General features: G+C 36.6%; 1 protein-coding gene across 5 annotated transcripts in view; it reads right to left on the bottom strand.

Moving 5' to 3' along the window:
* The window catches only part of GBE1 (1,4-alpha-glucan branching enzyme 1), a 276,669-nt gene that overhangs the window by 38,480 nt on the left and 218,167 nt on the right, over positions 1-20,022 (bottom strand). For all 5 annotated transcript variants that reach the window (XM_065539304.2, XM_005548413.5, XM_074033667.1 and 2 more), the window contains 2 exons: positions 19,004-19,188; positions 17,286-17,416 (listed from right to left, as the gene is read on the bottom strand). In XM_065539304.2, coding sequence (XP_065395376.1) covers positions 17,286-17,416; positions 19,004-19,188 — 316 coding nt within the window. The remainder of the gene's footprint in view (positions 1-17,285; positions 17,417-19,003; positions 19,189-20,022) is intronic.

The raw sequence follows: 20,022 nt of genomic DNA, 5'->3' as shown, positions 1-20,022 counted from the left end.
AAACTGTTTCATTATTAATACATATTAATACATGACTGTTTGTTCATAATTATATTATTTTTACATCATCATTATGTCTATGATGATTATCTGTGACCAGTGACCTTTGTTGTTACTATTGTAATTGTTTGGGGCACCACAAATCATGCACATATACAACAACAAACTTAACAAATACTTAATAAATGTGTGTGTTGACTCCTCCAACCTACTGGCAGTTCCCTTGTCTCTTTCCCTTTTCTTGGTCCTCCCTATTGTCTAAGACCCTATTGAATTTAGCCCAATTAATAAACCTACAACAGCCTTTAGGAGTTCAAGTGAAAAGAAGAGTGGCATGCCTCTCACTTTAAATCAAAAACTAGAAATGATTAAGCTTAGTGAGGAAGGCATGTTCAAAGTTGAGACAGGACAAAAGCGAGGTCCCTTATGCCAAAGAGTTAGCCAAGCTGTGAATGCAAAGGAAAAGTTCTTCAAAGAAATACGAAGTGCTACTCTAGTGAACACATAAGTGATAAGAAAGTGAACACCAGCCTACTGTTGATTCGAAGAAGTTTATGGTGGTCTGGATCTAAGATCAAACTAGCCACAACATTCCCTTAAGTTAAAGCCTAATCCAGCAAGGCCCTAGCTCTCCTCAATTCTGTGAAGGCTGAAAGAGGTGAGGAAGCTGCAGAAGAAAAGTTTAAAGCCAGGAGAGACTGGTTCTTAAGGTTTAAGGAATAAAGACATCTTCATAACATAAAAGTTTAAGGTGAAGTAGCAAGCGCTCATCTAAAAGCTGTAGCAAGTCCTCCAGAAGATCTAGTTAGGATATTGATAAAGGTGGCTACACTAAACCATAGATTTTCAATGTAGATGAAGCAGGCTTCCATTGAAAGATGCCATCTGGGACTTTCGTAACTACCGGGAAGACAGTGCCTGGTTTCAAAGCTCCAAAGAACAGGATGACTCTCTTGTTATGGGCTAATGCAGCTGGTGACTTTGAGTTGAAGCCAATGTTCATTTACCGTTTCCAAAAACCTATGCCCTTATGAATTATACTAAAGTCTACTCTGCTTGTGCTCTATAAATGTAACCACAAAGCCTAGATGACAGCACGTCTGTTTATAGCATGGTTTACTGAGCCCGTAAGCCCAAGCTTGAGACCTATTGCCCAGAAAAAAAATTCCTTTCAAATATTACCTCATTGATGAAAGCATCTGGTCACCCAAGAGCTCTGACTGACATGTACAAGGAAATTAACGTTGTTTTCAAGCCAACTAATACAACATGAACTCTGCACCTAATGGATCGAGAAGTAATTTCAACTTTCAACTCTTATTATTTAAGAAATGTATTTTGTAAGACTGTAGCTGTCATAAGCAGTGATTCCTCTAATGAATCTCGGCAAAGTAAACTGAAAATCTTCTGGAAAGAATTCACCATTCTAGATGCCATTACGAACATTTGTGATTCATGGGAAGAGGTTAAAATATCAACACAATAGGAGTTTGGAAGAAGTTAATTCCAACTCTCATAGATGACTTTGAGGAATTCAAGACCTCAGTGGGAGAACTAACCGCAGATGCAGTGGAAATAGCAAGATCACTAGAATCAGAAGTGAATCCTAAAGATGTAACTGAATTGCTGCAGTCTCATGGTAAAATTTTAATGGATAAGGAATTGTTTCTTACAGATGAACAAAGAATATGGTTTCTTGAGATGGAATCTATTACTGGTGAAGGTGCTAGAGATGGCAACAAATTATTTAGAATATAATATAAATGTAGGTAATCTTTATCAACTAAGTGGTGGGTTTGAGAGGATTCACTCTAATTTGGAAAGAGTTCTACTGTGGGTAAAATGTTACCAAACAGCATCACATGTTACAGAGAAATCTTTCAGAAAAGGAAGAGGCAATCCATGTGACAAACTTCATTATCATCTTAGCCACCACAACCTTTAGAAACCCCACGCTGATCAGTCAGGAGCCATTAACACCAAGGTAAGAGCCTCCACTAGCAAAAAGATTATGACTTACAGAAGACTTAGATGATCGTTAGCATCCTTTAGCAATACAGTATTTGTAAATTATGGCATGTACATTTTTTTAGACATAATATCACACGCTTATTAGACTACAGTATAGTATAAACACAACTTTTATATGTATTGTGAATAAAAAATTTGTGTGACTTGCTTTATTGCAATATGTTTTATTGCAGTGGTCTAGAGCCAAACCTGCACTATCTCCAAGGTATGCCTGTAGACTGCCTTCTTCCATATTTGCAGTCTAGGAAAAGAAATGGTTAGCTAATGTGGTAATGACTGTAAAGTGCTTTCAGAGTGCTTAACATATAAGTTTATAAGAGATGGTAGATCTTATTATGAACATCTGCTCAGCAAGCACATCATAGTATAATGTATTAGTTGTGAATTCTATAAAATTATGGTATATTTTATTGATAATACCTTATCAATTTTTATATGATTTAATTAAATTACTGTTTTAAGGGAGAAGCAAATCATTTTAGCACTATTTGTGTTTTAATGACATAATTTTAAACCTTCAGGAGTTATTTCACCACTAGGTAGCTACATACTCCATTTATCCATTCATCCTTCCATCTGTCAGTCCGTCTATCAGTTCGTCAACCCTCTATACATCCTCCTATCAGAGATTTAGCTCTCTGTTTACAGGTGCCTAGTGTATTCTAAGTAAACAGATCATTGTTGATATGTGGGTAATTCTCTGTCTTATCATTCATCTTGAAGTCTATAAACACATAGTAGTATCTCCTTTTTTAAAGCTGGTGAAAATGATCACCTTGGGCACAAATGTTCCCCCCACCAACCCCAATGAAGGATACTATTACTAGGTAATTATGCACTATCTTTAAAGGTTACAATAATATTTCTGATGTATTTTTCCTCCAGAAGGGCAAGAAATAGAAGACAGAATTTTGACTGGGCTATTGTTAGATGACTTTCTGAAGTGAAGAGACCATCACTGCACAACTGAGCTATGAAACAAAAAACAGAAATGCTGTTAAATATTTGACAGCACTGTGATGGCTATTCAAAACAACAGGACTCTGAACCCCCTTCAAGAAAAAAATCCTAAAACTAAATACATTTGTGTGCAGTAAGGGCTTACTCATTATTCATTACTGCCTATAATCTCATGAATATATATTAAGGCAATCTAAAAGTGTTATAGCATTGCAATATTTTAATCATGCAAAATATTTTTCTTACTTGGTGATTCATCCCTAACTCCTGGGTAGAGAAATGAAGCTAAATCATAGGCTTTTTATGACCAAGGGAGGGCAGGGTACTGGTCCGTCATTATCATTAAATCATAGGGATCGTTAGACAGTGTTTAGCAATGAAAAAAATAACCAAAAGGACCTCTATATTTAAAAGTATTAGTCCTTTCAAAACTAAAGAAAGTGAACCTAAGCAATGAGCATACATTCATTATGAAGCTATTTTTAAAAAGGAGGACCTATATTAAATATAAAATTGTTAGTAGGATCATCTGTCTCAGGTCTCATAAAGCTCATCATCAATAAATTGCAGCATAACATAAAGGAAAAAGAAACATGCTTGTATCTGGTGAAAGTCACTGTGTCAAACTTCTGGAGAAAACCTTGAATTTGCTTTTTACCAAAGAATCTACAACCTGGAAAACTAGAAAGTTGAGATGCTCTATTTAGTCAGACCAGAAATTAACCTTTACATATATAATCTGGATAGAATGTGGTAGTTAGCTAATCCTAAATTAAGTCCTTTGTTTTTATTTGTTGCATAAAGCATAGATTCTCATAAACACAGAGTGTTACATCACCACACTTCAAAGTCTTTTGTAAACCAAGCCACTCATAGCAACACCTCTGCCTTCAGCAATCACACTCCAGTAAATCATCCAAGTGACCTTATTTGCTTATTAGAAACTCTGTGTACAGGTTGCAAATGTCAGAGTATGAATTTACATTTTAAAAAGTGCATCTTGCAATGGCTTAATGAAAATATTTCAACAATCTCAGGTCAAATTCAACTATTTATACCTCTGCTCCCTTGGGTTTAAAGATTTTGTCCTAGATTCACATATTCTTCACAAGCCATACTTGATGACCACTCCTCTTAGCATGTCAACATTGTAACAGTTTGAAATGCCATTTGGAAAGGGGGCTGTTACTACATTACCATTTCTACTCCCACCTCAATAGTATGATGATAAATAACTTACACATTTGATTCTTGTGTTGTTTATGGTCTCAGAATGATATTTATCTGATATACCAACACAAATACCTTATACATAAGCTGGGAGGTTTTAAATTTATATTGTATATCATGTATTAACTTAAACTCTGAAAATAGAACCATGACACCTTCATATTCTACTCTAGAATACAGAAAAAAAAATCACAATAATTGACCTTCGTATGTATGTTTTGCTTTAAAATTATTTTTCTTCTTGTGGAAGATGGCAAAAAAAGATCATTAAGAAGAATTTCTGGGGACGAATTTGTCAGGGGTGATGGCAGGGCAGTGAGAAAAGTGAGTTGATTAGAAAGAAAACTGCCTGGGCCGTAAGTCTGCATGTAATTTTCTCCTTCTACCTATATTCCCAGAAGTATTTTCGAAATTATTTTGAACATTAGAGAAATAAATCATCAGTAATACCACCATTTCTGCCACCCCCAGCCACATGCACATACTCCGGGAACGGAAAGAGGCACCAGCGTGTCACAGAAAGGACATGGGCTGTGGAATACACTGCTTAACCTTTACCTGCCATGGGCTGGAGGAAAGCCTTCAGTTAATTAAAGGCCTCAGTCTCTACAACCTGCCTGACAGTGTGGTCCGAAATACAGTCAGAGGTTGTTTGATGCACTTCACTTTATTGTGCCTTTCAGATATTGTGTTTTTTTTTCAAATTGAAAGTTTGTGGAAACCCTGGTTGAGCAACTCTGTCGGTGCTGTTTTTCCAACAGCATATGCTCACTTCACATCTCTGCATCACATTTTGGTAATTATCGCAATGTTTCAAACTTTTTCATTATTACTATACTATATTGAAATGTATACTTTATAAAAATGATTAGCAAATAGAAGGCCCACAAAAGAGGGGTCCTAATACTCACATTCTCCCCACATCATTTAAAATGTGGTATAATCATTCGTATTATTCAAACGGATTAGAAAGAGCACTCTGGCCTTGGGAACATAGTTTTCTTTCTGATTTAATGACAACCTGATAATGTTCTAGGTGAAGAAATGCCACTAAAGAAATATAATAATGATTCTGATGATATAAAAGGCACTATGTTCCTTTCTTTACAGCTAAACAATGTGAAAATTTAAGTGAATATAACACATCAGGAAAATGTATTTTATCTTTCTAAGCATGAAATATGAAACCTGCCTATTTATTAAGTACATTTAGGTCTCAGCATTACCCACATTTCTATCTATTGTATTAAAGAATATTGGTCATTATTACACTGAAGATTAGCAGCTAAAAAGATAAATGTGAGAGTATATAGGTAAAAGGTTGTTGCTGTTGTTTTGTTTTCTGATTTTTTCCTAGAATATGGCTGTAGATTCTATTGCAGAAACAATAAGATGTCCTTTGGCAGTCACCACAAAGGCCACATTCAAAGCCTTATTGATACAAATCCGTCTTGCCTCTCAGTTTTCCAAATGTATCCTCTTATTTTGAAGAGATAGTTAAAAGCATCATTAAAGTGTTTCTTCTACCTTGCCTGGCATTACCTCCAAAACAGCACCCCTTGCAACAGTTTTTGGGATGGCAGTCACCATCTATTCTCCACAGATTTGAGTGAAAGTTCATGTCTTGCTAGTTGACATACAAGATCTACAGATTCAAAAAAATGGAACTGCTCAAAAATTCAGACATGTTACCTATAGCAGGACTGTATTTCCTAGTAACAGAGGAAGTTTAAGTGGCTTCTTTAGAAAAGTTAAATTTGTTCTGGCACCACATCCTGCTTCCCAGGGAATTAAAAATTTGATGAATTTTGCTACTTGATTAACACATGCAATCTTGTCACTGTAGACGCTTCACAGTAAAAATCTGTATTCAATTTACTTGCTCAGTAATTAGAAATACCAATGGCATAGAATATTTTGCTAAAGACAAAATATACCATTGAAATCCTGATTTTTAATACTTTGTATATCTGAATTCATTCTATAACAGTGAGCTACACTGTAGGTTAAAAGTAGAAGAATAAAGTCAGAAAGATAAAGGGCCAAAAACAAATGAGACAAGAAAAATGGAAGAGAGAAGAAAAAGGGACCTTAAAGCTAAGCTTGGAACAACAAAAAGTTAAAAGGAGAGATCCATTTGCTGGCTATGGGAGATGCTACAATCCTAACAGATTAATGACAGGGAAGTGTCCTGTAATATTCTTTTATCTTTTCTAATATGTTAGAGGGTCAAAGTTAACATTGTACTTTTTCATGTTTAATGTTAAATTTAGGGTTTTAGGTTGAAATTATTAACTGAATAAAGAAAAAGGAAGATATGACATAATACTAGGATACAAAAGAAAAACTTAAGATTTTTATTTGGATACAAATACAATGGGAAAGGAAAATGTGATGGCTGCCAGGAAAGCTAGTGTAACTTTAATTATATGAATAAGAGAGCAGCATCAAGATAAAGGAAGGTAATGGGGCTCTGTATGTCATACTTGCCAGACCATATCTAGAATACTCTGCTGTTAGTGTAGGAGGATTGTGAACAATGCTGGGTGCATTTTGATAAGGGAGATGCAATGGTAAGACGTCTGGAAAGTATCATGAGAATTTATTTAAGAAACTAGCAGAATCTGGTCTGGAAGAGGAAAAACCAGGGAGAGGTGGTAATCTAAGAGGCATGTTAAAAGCCTTTCTGATTTGAATAGCTGGCACATAGAACAGGTGTTAGTCCCAGAGTACAGAATTAATGCATTGATTTTAAGATAACATTTTTAATTATTAAAAAACAATACTGTTTATCTAGTGAAATAGTGATATTCCTGGCACTGCAAAGTATTCGAATAACAGGTGATTATTTGTAAGAAATTTCTAGATGGGACTTCTGCACTGAACTGGGAGGGTGGAGCAGAGTCCCTCACAAAAGGAAGATGTTGTGATTTCAATCTCAGAGTTACGGCTGGCGTTATTAAAATATACTTAATTAGAAGGTGTGTTGTAAATTACGTTGGAAATGTGCTCCTGCTCCCTTCCTGCTCCCCAAAACTTAAAATATATAAAGTAAAAATCATGATACAATTCTCCCATCACCTATATAGACCATTACATCTTCAATACTTTGTGAGTATTCAAAGAGAATTATTACAATGGAAATGTTCTCAGAGAAAGCAACAACATATGTGAATTTACTACTTGTTAACGGAAAGACATGAAAGAGATGGGTGGTAAGAATAATTAAGGTCCAAGTGGGCACAAATCTGTAGCAGGCAAAATGTAGGAAACAGGTCAACAAGGTTTCTTCGTGTTTCTCTTGGAAACCAAATAGATGACCGAGGATCCAACTATAATTTATATAAAGACATGGCTCAGTTTTCCAATGTCTGTATCATTACAACTTATAATGAGTACGGCTTCCAAAAGAGGTGACTAATGTAAAAACATTCAGTATTTATTTATTAAAGTAGAAAATGTTCGTGTTAACAAGTACCTATAGACGTTTAAGCAGATAACTAAATTTCAAAAAGACCGAATTTGCGTCAAGATTTTCAAAACCGAACCAGGCTTTCAAATATAGTGTAATTCTGTGTCAGTATATATAAACTAACATTTGGGGGTCTTACTGACGTATAGGGGTCACAGTAATACCCTATACTATATCATATAAATGTAATACATATATTACTATGTATGCTTTCATAATATTCACTACTTGTTAAAGTTAATATATTAACATATTTTAGATAGATCCTTATAGCTTGCCCCAAGATTTTTCTCCTAAATATCATCATGGAAAACTCTATACATTTCCATTTGTTGACAATGATGAAATAATTTTTTAATTAAAATTTAAAATGTTTATGGGTATATAGTAGGCATATATATTTATGGGGTGCCTGAGATATTTTGATACAGGCATACAATATGTAATAATGACATCAGGGTAAACAGAGCATCCATCATCTCAAGTATTTATCCTTTTTTGTGTTACAAACATTCCTATTCCACTTTTAGTTGTTTTAAAATGTAGAATAAACTACTGTTGACTGCAGTCACCTTGTTGTGCTATCAAATATTAGATCTTATTCATTCTGTCAAACTATGCTTTTGCAGCCATTAAGCATTCCAATTCCTTCTCACTAGCCCACTACACTTCTCAGCCTCTGGTAACCATTCTTCTACTCTCTTATCTCCATGAGATCAACTGTTTTAATTTTTAGCTTCCATAAATGAGGGAAAACATGCAAAGTTAGTCTTTCTATGCCTGATTTATTTCACTAAACGTAACGACCTCCAGTTCCATCCATGTTGTTGCAAATAACACGATCTCATTCCTTTTATGGCTGAATAGTATTCCGTTGTGTATATGTACCATATTTTCTTTATTCATTTGTGTATTGATGGACACTTAGGCTGATTCCAAATCTTGGCTAGAGTGAACAGTGCTACAATAAAAGGGGAGTGCAAATATCTGCTCCATATACTGATTACTTTTGGGTATATACCTAGCAGAGGGATTGCTGGATCATGTGATAGTTATATTTTTAGTTTTTCTGAGTAATCTCCATACTGTTCTCCATATTGGCTGTACTAACTGACGACCCCACCAACAGTGTATGCGGGTTCTACTTTCTCCACATCCTCACCAGGATCATTATTGTCTGTCTTTTGGAAAAAAGTTATTTTAACTGGGGTGAGATTTCTCACTGTAGGTTTCATTTGCATTTCTTTCGTGATCAGTAATGCTGAGCACCTTTCCATACACCTGTTTGCAATTTGTATGTCTTCTTTTGAGAGATGTATATTCAGATCTTCTGCCCGTTTTTAAATAAGATTATTAAATGTTTTCCTATAGTTTGAGCTCCTTATATATTTCTGGTTATTAATCCTTTGCCAGATGGATAGTTTGCAAATATTTTTTCCCATAATGTGGATTGTCTCTTCCCTTTGTTTCCTTTTTGTGCAGAAACTTTTTAACTTGCTGTCATCTCATTTGTACATTTTTGCTTTGATTGCTTATGCTTAGTTTAGGCATAAACTATGTCTAAGATTTCAACCTTTAATCCATTCTGATTTTTTTTTTTTTGTATATGATGAGAGACAGGGGTCTAGCTTCATTCTTCTGCACATGGATATCCAATTTTCCCAGCACCATCTATTGAAGAACCATACTTTCCCCATTGTATGTTCTTGGCACCTTTGTTGAAAATAAGTTCACTATAGATACATGGATTTATTTCTGGGTTTTATATTCTGTTCTACTGGTATTTGTGTCTATTTTTATGGCATTACCATACTGTTTTGGTCACTATAGCTCTGTAGTATAATTTGAAGTCAGGTAATGTGATTGCTCCAGTTCTTTTCTTTTTGTGCAACATATCTTTTGCTATTCTGGGTCTTTTATGTTCAAGTAAAATTTAGGATTGTTTTTCCATTTATTTGATGAATATCATTGGTATTTTGATAGGGATTTGTAATTTCTTTCTTCACCTAGCCATGGATTGGTATGGTCATTGGTATATGGCCATTCAGGAGCATATTGTTTTATGTGCATGTGTTTGCATAATTTCCACAATTCTTGTTATTCATTTCTGGTTTTATTCCATTTTGGTCAGAGAAGATGCCTGATATTATCTCATTTTTTTTTTTGAATATTTTAGGACTTGCTTTGTGGCCTAACATACGGTCTATTCTTAAGAATATTCCATGAGCTGAGGACAACATGCCTTTTACAGTCATTGGATGAAATGTATCAGGTCCATTTGGTCTATAGTGCAGATTACATCTCATGTTTCTTTGTTGATATTCTGCTGAAAGATCTGTCCAAAGGTGAAAGTAGGGTATTGAAGTCTCCAGTTATTATTGTATTGGGGTCTATCTCTCTCTTTAGCTCTAATAATATTTGCTTTATATGCATGGATGCTCCAGTGTGGGGTGCATATATAATTGTTATATTCTCTTGTTGAACTGACCCTTTGTCATTATATAATGACCGTATTTGTCCCTTTTTATAAGTTTCGTCTCAAAATCTATATAATTTGATGTCAGTGCAGCTACTCCTGCTGTTTTATGCTTCTCATTTGCACAGAATGTCTTTTTCCATCCCTTTATTTGTTAGTCTATGAGTGCTTTTATGGGTGAAGTATGTTTATTGTAGGCAGCAGATATTTAGGTCTTGTATTTTTATCCATTAAGCTACTCTATGTTTTTGTTTGGAGAGTTCAGTCCATTTACATTTAATGTTATTACTGATAAGGACTTATTGCTGCCATTTTGTTATTTGTTTTCTGGTTTCTTTCTTTTTTTTTTTTTTTTTTGTCTTCCTTCTTGTCTTCCTTGTTGTGAAACTGATTGCTGATATGTTTTAATTTCTTGCTTTTTACTTTATTTTTTTCTCTATCTGTGTGGAAGGCTTTTTGATTTGTGATTCTCATGAGGCTTGCAAGTAACATCATATAACCCACTATTTTAAACTGATGACAACTTAATTCTGATTGCAAAAACAAACAAAGAGAAAAACTGATACAAACTCTACCCTTTAACTTCCCCCACCAGTATTTTAACTTGTTGTTTGTATTTATATCTTATTATAATGTCTATGTCTTAAAAAGCTGTTGTAGTTAGTTCATGCAACACAATTGAAGCCTTATCATATTCCATATTTGTCTGTGTACTTATTTGTCTGTGTACCAGTGAGTTTTGTGCCTTAAGGTGATTTCTTATTGCTCATTAACATTCTTTTCTTTAAGACTGAAGTACTCCCTTTAGCATTTCTTGTAGGTCAGTTTTAGTGTTAACAAAATCTCTCAGCTTTTGTTTGTCTGGGCAAGTCTTAATTTCTTCTTCATATTTGGAGGATATTTTTGCTGGATATAACATTCTAGGATAAAAGTTTTTTTTTCCTTCAGCACTTTAAGTATGCCATGCCACTCTCTCCTGGCCTGTAAAGTTTCCACTGATAAGTATGCTGCTAGATGTATTGGAGCTCCTTTATATGTTATTTGTTTATTTTCTCTTGCTGCTTTTAGGATCCCTTCCTCATCCTTGACCTTTGGGAAATTGATTTTTAAATGTCTTAAGGTACTATTATTTGGGTAAAATCTGCATTGTGTTCTATAACCTTCTTGTCCTTGAGTACTGATATCTTTCTCTAGGCTTGGAAAGTTCTCCATTACTATCTCTTTGAATAAACTTCTAACTGAATCTCTCTCTCTCTCTCTCTCTCTCTCTCTCTCCATCTGCTTTAAAGCCAATCACTTTTAGATTTGCTTTTTTGAGGCTATTTTCTAGATCCTGTAGGCCTGCTTCATTCTTTTTTGTTTTTTGTCTTTTCTATGCATTTTCAAATACCTTGTCTTCAAGCTCCCTAATTATTTTGCTTGATCAATTCTGCTGTTGAGAAACTCTGATGCATTCTTCAGTTTGTCAACTGAATTTTTCTGCTTGATTTTTTTAAAAGTATTTCAATCTCTTTGTTAAATTTATCTGATGGAATTCTGAATTCCTTCTCTGTTAAACTGCATTTCATCAAGATGCCTCACAAAACTGCTATTTCTTTTTCTTTTTTTTTTTTTTTTTTTGACAGAAAGGTCACCTATCTCTGTCACTCCAGGATTGGTTACTGGTGATTTATTTAGTTTGTTTAGTGAGTTCATGATTTTCTGGAAGGTAGTGATGCTTGTGGATGTTTGCCAGTGTCTAGGCATTGAAAAATTAGGTATTTATTGTAGCCTTCACAGCTCAGGCTTGTTTATATTGGTCCTTGGGAAGGTTTTCTAAGTATTTGAAGGCTTGGGTATTGTGATCTAAGTCTTCAGTCATTGCAGTGTTATCTATATTAAGGGGCTCCACTCCTGTTGACTCATAGAGGTACTACCTTGATGGTCTTAGTTAAGATCTGAGATAATTCACCGGATTATCAGGCAGAATCTCTTGTTCTCTTCCCTTACTTTCTCCCAAACAAAGGTCGTCTCTCAATCCATCCTGGAGCTGCCTGGAATTGGAGGAAGGGGTGAAGCAAGCAAGTTCATTATCAATACCACTGGGACTGTGCTGGGTCCCACTTGAAGCCAGCAGAGTACCAGGCCTCACCCGAAGTCTCCGGTGACTATTGCCTGGGTACCAGTGATGTTTATTCAAAGGCCAAGGGTTCTTTAGTCAGCAAGTGGTGGGAGAGAGCATCCTGCCAGGCCTGGGTCTTTCCCTTTAGGGCAGTGTGTTCCCGTCTGGCCCAGGGTAGGTCTAGGAATGCCATGCTGGAGCTATGGCCTGGCACTAGGAACTTCAGAAACCTACTTCATGCCATATTTTACTGTGGCTGAGGTGGCACCCACATTGCAAGCAATGTCCTTTTCACTCTTCTCTTTCCTTTTCTCAAGCAGAAGGAGGCTCTCTCTCCATGGCCACCATCACCCCAAGGCCATGGCAACCACAGCCTGGCTACTGCTGATGTTTATTCAAAGTCCAAGGGCTCCTTAGTCAGCAGTTGGTGAATTGTGCCAGACCTAGGTCTCTCCTTTCAGGGCAGTGGGTTCCCTTCTGGCTCAGGGAAGGTTGAGAAATGACATCTAGGAGTTAAGGCCTAAAACTGGAGGCTTTAGGAGTCTGCTTGGTGCTTTATTTTACTGTGGCAGAGCTGATCCCCGAGTTGCAAGATAAAGTCCTTTTCACTCTTCCCTCTGCTTTCCTCAGGCAGAAGGAGTGTCTCCTCAGGGCCAGCATGCATATCTGGGAATGTGCTGGGTTACAACTGAAGCCAACACAGTTCTGGGTCTCATCAAAGGCCTGTGGCAATTGCTACTTGGCTACTTTACCTCGGTCATTAGGTAAAGAATTCTGCCAGGGCTGTGTCCTTCCCTTCAGGGAAGCAAGTTCCCTTAAGGCATAGAGTGGGTCTAGAAACGTCCTCTGAGAGCTGGGGCCTGAAATAGGGGCTTTAGGTCTCTGCTTGCTGTTTTATTTTACTGTGGCTGAGCTGGTATCCAAATTAGAAGAAAAAGTCCTCTTCACTCTTCCCTCTCCTTTCTTGCGTACCCCACGTCCACTGGCTCTAAGTCCAGTACGACACCAGGACTTGCTCAGGAACTGCAGTCCTTGTGGCCTAGACTTTCGAATTTATCTGGAACCCCAGGGTACTTTAGCGTGCAGTGCTGGGTCTAGCTGGAACTTAGGTTCCAAATGCTGGGACGGGCAATACCCCTCTGGCTAGGGCTGGGCCAAAGGCTCTCTTTGTGGGTGCTCGCTGAATTCTGCCCATGTTGCCTTCTGCTGTGACAGGGCAGCAGTGAGTTCCAATGCAAAGTCCCACAATCACTGTGCTTTCCCTCCCCCAAGCAAACAGATTCTCTCTTTCCACGTCCTACGTGGTGCTGCCAAGACGTGGGAGAGGGTTGGTATAGGGAATTCCAGACTGTCCTTCTCACCCTCTTCCGCACCTCTTTGCTTGAAATAATGTTAAAATGAGGTGCTGTGACTGCTGACCTCATTTCCGGTTCTTACGAAGGTACTTTCTTGCTTGAAATAATGTTAAAATGCGGTGCTGTGACTGCTGACCTCATTTCCGGTTCTTACGAAGGTACTTTCTTGCTTGAAATAATGTTAAAATGCGGTGCTGTGACTGCTGACCTCATTTCCGGTTCTTACGAAGGTACTTTCTTGCTTGAAATAATGTTAAAATGCGGTGCTGTGACTGCTGACCTCATTTCCGGTTCTTACGAAGGTACTTTCTTGCTTGAAATAATGTTAAAATGCGGTGCTGTGACTGCTGACCTCATTTCCGGTTCTTACGAAGGTACTTTCTTGCTTGAAATAATGTTAAAATGCGGTGCTGTGACTGCTGACCTCATTTCCGGTTCTTACGAAGGTACTTTCTTGCTTGAAATAATGTTAAAATGAGGTGCTGTGACTGCTGACCTCATTTCCGGTTCTTACGAAGGTACTTTCTTGCTTGAAATAATGTTAAAATGAGGTGCTGTGACTGCTGACCTCATTTCCGGTTCTTACGAAGGTACTTTCTTGCTTGAAATAATGTTAAAATGAGGCGCTGTGACTGCTGACCTCATTTCCGGTTCTTATGAAGGTACTTTCTTGCTTGAAATAATGTTAAAATGAGGTGCTGTGACTGCTAACCTCATTTCCGGTTCTTACGAAGGTACTTTCTTGTGTGGGTAGTCGTTCAATTTGGTGTTCCTGAAGGGAGGACAACCATTGGAGAGTCCTATTCAACCATCCTGCTCAAATTTGTATTTTCTATTCCCTCAACTGGTTACCTCTCCTGGCTTTGCTATCCTCAGGAATAATACCACCAGCATTCTTTCTATTGTTCAAAGTGAAACCTTACATTTTCCCTTCTTTACTCCATGTCCAAACAGATCCTGAGTTCCTTCACTACAAGGGCTTCATAAACTTTTTCTATTCTATTGCCATTATTTTAGTTCATGCCCTAATTATCTTTTAGGTGTACTGCAATTTCTCATAATTAGTATCTGTACTTCCAATCTCTTTCCTCATGAAAGCTCCCTTACACACTGGTACATGAGAAGTTTTACTAAAGCCTACATTTTTATCAAGTAGCTCCCTAGTCAAAAACCTGCAGCAATTCACTATAAAATCATAGAAAAAAGACTAATTAATATGGCATTAAAATCTTCTATTATGTGATCTCCATCTATGTTTTCAGCTTTATCTCTTAATACTTCTTTCTATAGTCATCATTCTCCAATTAATCCATTGTACTGTCCATTATCTAAGAATAGTCTATGATTTCTAATAGCTGAAATGGCTTTCTTCATTTTTTCCTGCTATAATCTTGTTCATTTCCCAAATCTAGGCTTAAAAGTCTTTGTCTTAATCTCAGTATCTCTCCCCTTCTCCCCTGCCATTTATTTTTTCATTTTTCTTGTCCTTTGTTCTCCCATGGAACATTCTTGCTCCTTGTTCCTTTTCCATTTATTGCATTAAGACTTACATCACAGTTTGGGTTTCATACATTTCTTTCCCTCTACTTAAGGGTCAAGGACAGTGCTGCAAAGATATAACAAAGGTTGCAGTAGATACCAGGTATTCTGTAAATGTACTTTGGTATGATTATATTACACTACCAAGTATAGAAGGGTTTAGTCTAGGAGCATTACTTTAGCACTCTGGAGGTGAGAAGGATCACATACAAATTGCTACGTGTCTAGTATTTGTTTGGATTTTTTCATGGAAACGAAGAGGACATTTGTTTCCCAGAATAGTACTGTACTCTTTAGTGTAGATAACCCATCACATTGATTTATTTGTAGGCATAAAGAGACAGACAACACAGCACATTCTGTAGGTTAACTGGGGCACATTTGTGCTATCTGTCACAACTACAGCCTCCTCTCCTAGATGCTCTGATGTTATGTGGAGCTGGGTGGGAAGAAAGTAGGGAACCATCTCTCTCTGCCCTCAATGTCATGAGCAGCACACGGTGGTGACAGATGCTGCAGGCTACTTACACCAAAAAGCACTGGCTCTTTTCTTCTTACTGTCAGAGTAAAATTCTGTCTGGGTGTCCTCTTTACCAAGGGATGTCTTCCTGAGGCTCGGGGGGTCATTCCTGATTAAGCCACTCACGGTAATAATCATTTTTCTTCCTAGAAAATTTTTCTGGGAGATGTAAGACCCAATTTTGGTCAATAAAATATGAAAGAAATTTTGCTAAAGAAGTAGCTTCACTGTTGAAGAGATACACAAAAAAATCTGTCTGCATTTTGTTGTGTCTGAAGGTGGGTGACACTTGGAGTCATGGCTCTTATCTAATGATTATTAACAGGGGCCACCATTTGGACATTGCTGGCACCCTGAGAATTGAAAGCAAAAAGAATGAACTGGGGAACCTGATACTGTCACAGTGCTGGGGAAACTAGACTTTAGGATTTTTGTTAAGTGACAAATACATTTTCCTTATTATTTGAGCCAGCTGAGTGGGAGGGTTTCTTTATTGTAGCTGGAGACACCCTGACACACAGGACTTCATGTGGGCATCAGGCACCTTGCTCAGGTGGCAGATGCTAATCACTGTTAGGGCTTCAGGGGACAAGCACATTATTTCTACTGCCTGCTGGAAAAATTGGGCTGATCTGTTGCTAGGTCCTGAATCTGTCATTTTTTTTTTCATGGATCTAGTAACATGTCTTTAAAATATACTGTATATTTCCTTTGTAATAATATCAAACTTACAATGACTAATGTTTATCTCCTGTACTAGTTTAAAAGCTCTCTGAGGGCAGTGACTGTATTTGCTAGGAGATTCCTGTATTTACAGTAATTAGCTCTGAGTCGTCACAGAGGTGTTTGGTAAACAGGTACTCAGTAAGTATCTGTAAAATGCATGAAAGAAAGAGTAAATGAATACACAGAGAACATCAAAAACATTCTTCCTGGTTATTTCTATTGCTCACATTGCCCCTGCCTTGCCTTCTTACCAATTCAGGTCTACAAAGGTATGCCATGTCTTGAATTTTAGGGGAAGAAACAGAAAAAGGAAGGAAGCTATCATTACAACTATTGTTGCTCTCTCCCACTGAGTGGAGGAAAGGAAACAAGTCTCAGAGGTAACTTACAAAATATTTTCATAGAGTAAAACTACAGCCGTATCCCATATTGCTTACTGGATCTAAACAGCATTTAAGAAATGTTATTTCAGAAATGTTCAGTTACACTTTTTAAAGCCTGGTCCCCTAAGTCCAGAGCCTCTGCTATTGTCTCAGGAGACTTCATTTACTGTCTTCTGTGTTGGTGGATGTGGGGACCTGGACAGCAGGGCTCCGTATTGAAACCTTCAAGACAGCAAGATCCACAGCTCTTTCCTTTGATGTGAACCACGTCTGCACTAACCTCTGTTTAAAGCCAAAATGAAGCTTAGGAATAATTCAGTATAACTGAGCTGAGCAAAGATTTATCCATCAACTGTTTCAAGTTCCTCATTTTTCAGATGAGGAAAATCAATGTTTCTGTTATCAAGATCAACCTTAGTCTTTTTTTTGGTCCTATAATATAATAAAGAAGTGAATGTGGACAGTTATATTCACTTGTAACAAAAAGGATATTTCCCTGGCAATGCTGTTCCAACTCGGTAGTCAGTGTAGCTCTTGCTTGGATGGAAGTTGAAAATGAAAAGAAGACCTGCTCTTTCAAAAGCAATGATCTTATTGCCTTCATGTTTTTCACTCACATAGGCCTGCAAGAATTAATACACGTGTTACATTTAAATAATATCTAGATGCTGCCACAAGTACCTTATTTTTCATCTTTCTCAATAGTCTGGTTATTAAACCCCAAATAAGTGTTTCAGAACACTATATGTTTTTGAACACGTTACAATTTTGCTATACTTAACTGTGAACCAAGAACAGTCTCAAAAATTGCTTAGTGTTGTATACAAAGCTCACCAGCCACTTGCCGACCTCATAGCTCAAATAGAGAACTAGTATTGTGGCTCAGGTTTTAAGTAAAACCATGGTACCCATACATACTACAAAGTGTTTGTATATATTAGATCTAATAAGTGAATTTTCTTTAAGACTTCTAGTCTCCAGCTTAATGCGGTTAGGTATATAAAATTACTTTTCAAAATGTAATGTAACATTGTTATTTTAATGTAGTTTCTGAAATTATAGCTCTCTTAACCATTTTCCATTTTTACCCAACTTTGTCAGATTCAATGGCAACCTAAAGTCAATTACAATACTTTTTTTCTTAATAAAAAGATAAGATCTGAAAAGAAATTATATCTGTAAACTCTCTTCTTTTATTCATCATCATGTATTTTCAGTTGGCTGTGAAAAGCCTTTGCTTTTCCAACTCCATCCTCACTCAGCCCGAGCTCTGAGAGGACTTATTGCTGTGCATGTCATCAGCAGCAGCACTCTTGGTAATTTAGAATGTGAACTAAAGCTCTAGAGTAAACGGGGTGCCTTTTGGTATTCAACACTGTTCCTATTGAAAAGGAGCATCATTTTGCTCTCTCTTCTGGAAACAGCATTTCTAATAAACGTGATTAGGGCATTCATGTCATGGAGCAAATCTTACTGAATATATAAATACCTTTGCTCAGCCATTAAAAAAAAAAAAAAAGAATCATAGACACCAAAGTAAAAACACATCAACAGTAATTTCAAACAGCCCCAGTATAAAGTAAATGGATTATAACAAAGACATATTACATGTTAATTTTTGCCAAGAAAAAAGAAGCCTGTATAAAATTTTCACTTGTTAATTACATTTTCTAAAATTTGTTGAAAACTGAGACGTTAATTCCAGAGGACAGACAGTCTCATGAAAAACACAAAACAGCATGCGGGTATAATGGCATCTATTGAAATTACAAGTTAGAGACCAGTAAAGAAGAGAAAAAAAAAGAAATAAAGAAATCTACATGTTGTCAAAGTAGTTTCTTTATGACAGCATAATTATTTACATAAAAAAGTGGTCAAAACAATTAAGATGTTTCCACAGCAATTTCCAAAATGGGTTCCCTGCAGAACTTTTATTGTTTATTTTCACCAATAAAAATACAAATTACTAAATTTAAACAGTAACAACAAACAAACCAGGAAACTAAGCAGGCCATTATGTTTAAGATTTTCATTATCAATTGGAGAGACTTCAGTGGCATGTTTTGACAACCTGAAGTATGTTACAGGACACTACACACTGAATAATAAAATGCTGTTTAAAAGACCTGCATATGGATTGAAACCGGTTGCCATTCTAAGTATGTTCATCACTGGTGACTAAAACACAGCATTCAGAGTAAAGAGCTTACCTGTGGAGCTGAAAGCCAACCACATCTTTCTTCCAATCTATTCATATCCCTGTCAAAATTATTTAGGAACTTGTAGCGAAGAAGGTCATCATCAGTTAAATGAAACTGCCGTCTGGCATAATGGTAACTCTCATTATTTCCTTTTCTTGGGAAGTCTAACCATTCAGGATGCCCAAATTCATTACCTGCATTAAAACACAAATGTAAATGTCACCTTGTAATATTAGAATTTCTTACTAGTAATAAATCAATAATTATACGTTTTTAATGTTTTTAAAATTCAGTTTAGGCTATCATTTACTAGTCCTGTGTCCTGCGAATGATGTACAGGTGTAGCTCAAAAATAGCATGGTCTAGCACAGAAAGAACCACATTTGGACTCAGAAGCCCGGGGTCCAGCTTCAGTTTGGCTGCTCATTACTTGTGGCACATCCGGTTTCCTCAAGCACAAACTGAAGACAATTATTGATGCCATACTTATTTCATTTCTGAAACAATCTCTGAGATCTCAGAGTAATTTCTGAAATCTCGATTTCTATAATCTCTGAAATCTGTACAATGCTTGACAATTTCCAAAGGCTTAGTATGTAGGTTATTTTTTGATCCTCAAAGGAACTCTCTATTATATTCATTTCACAGACGAGAAATCCAAAGCTCTGGCCGGTTAAAAGACTCGCCCAGCTTCACACTGTGGGAAAGCAACCATTAAAATTGAGTTCCTCCCAATAAAATCCAGTTTTTCCTACCACATCACATTAGGCAAATACCCTATAAACTTCAGCTGCTAAGGAAACTCAAGCCATTACTTTTATTATTAACTTTCCATATTTCTTTTTCAGATCTATTTGTTACTACTAGATATGTACCTTTCATTTCAAGTGTGCCCGAATGCTTACGCTTATTCTTCTGTGTGTACAGCTGAGAGCCCTGGCTGGGGATCTATATAATATTATCTCTCACTATAATGATCAGAACCAGGAACCCAATAAACTTAAAAAATAAAATCACACAGTAACTAT

The sequence above is a fragment of the Macaca fascicularis genome, chromosome 2 (genome assembly GCF_037993035.2).
Source record: "Macaca fascicularis isolate 582-1 chromosome 2, T2T-MFA8v1.1".
NCBI lineage: Eukaryota > Metazoa > Chordata > Mammalia > Primates > Cercopithecidae > Macaca > Macaca fascicularis.
This window is presented reverse-complemented; position numbering and strand designations above follow the sequence as displayed.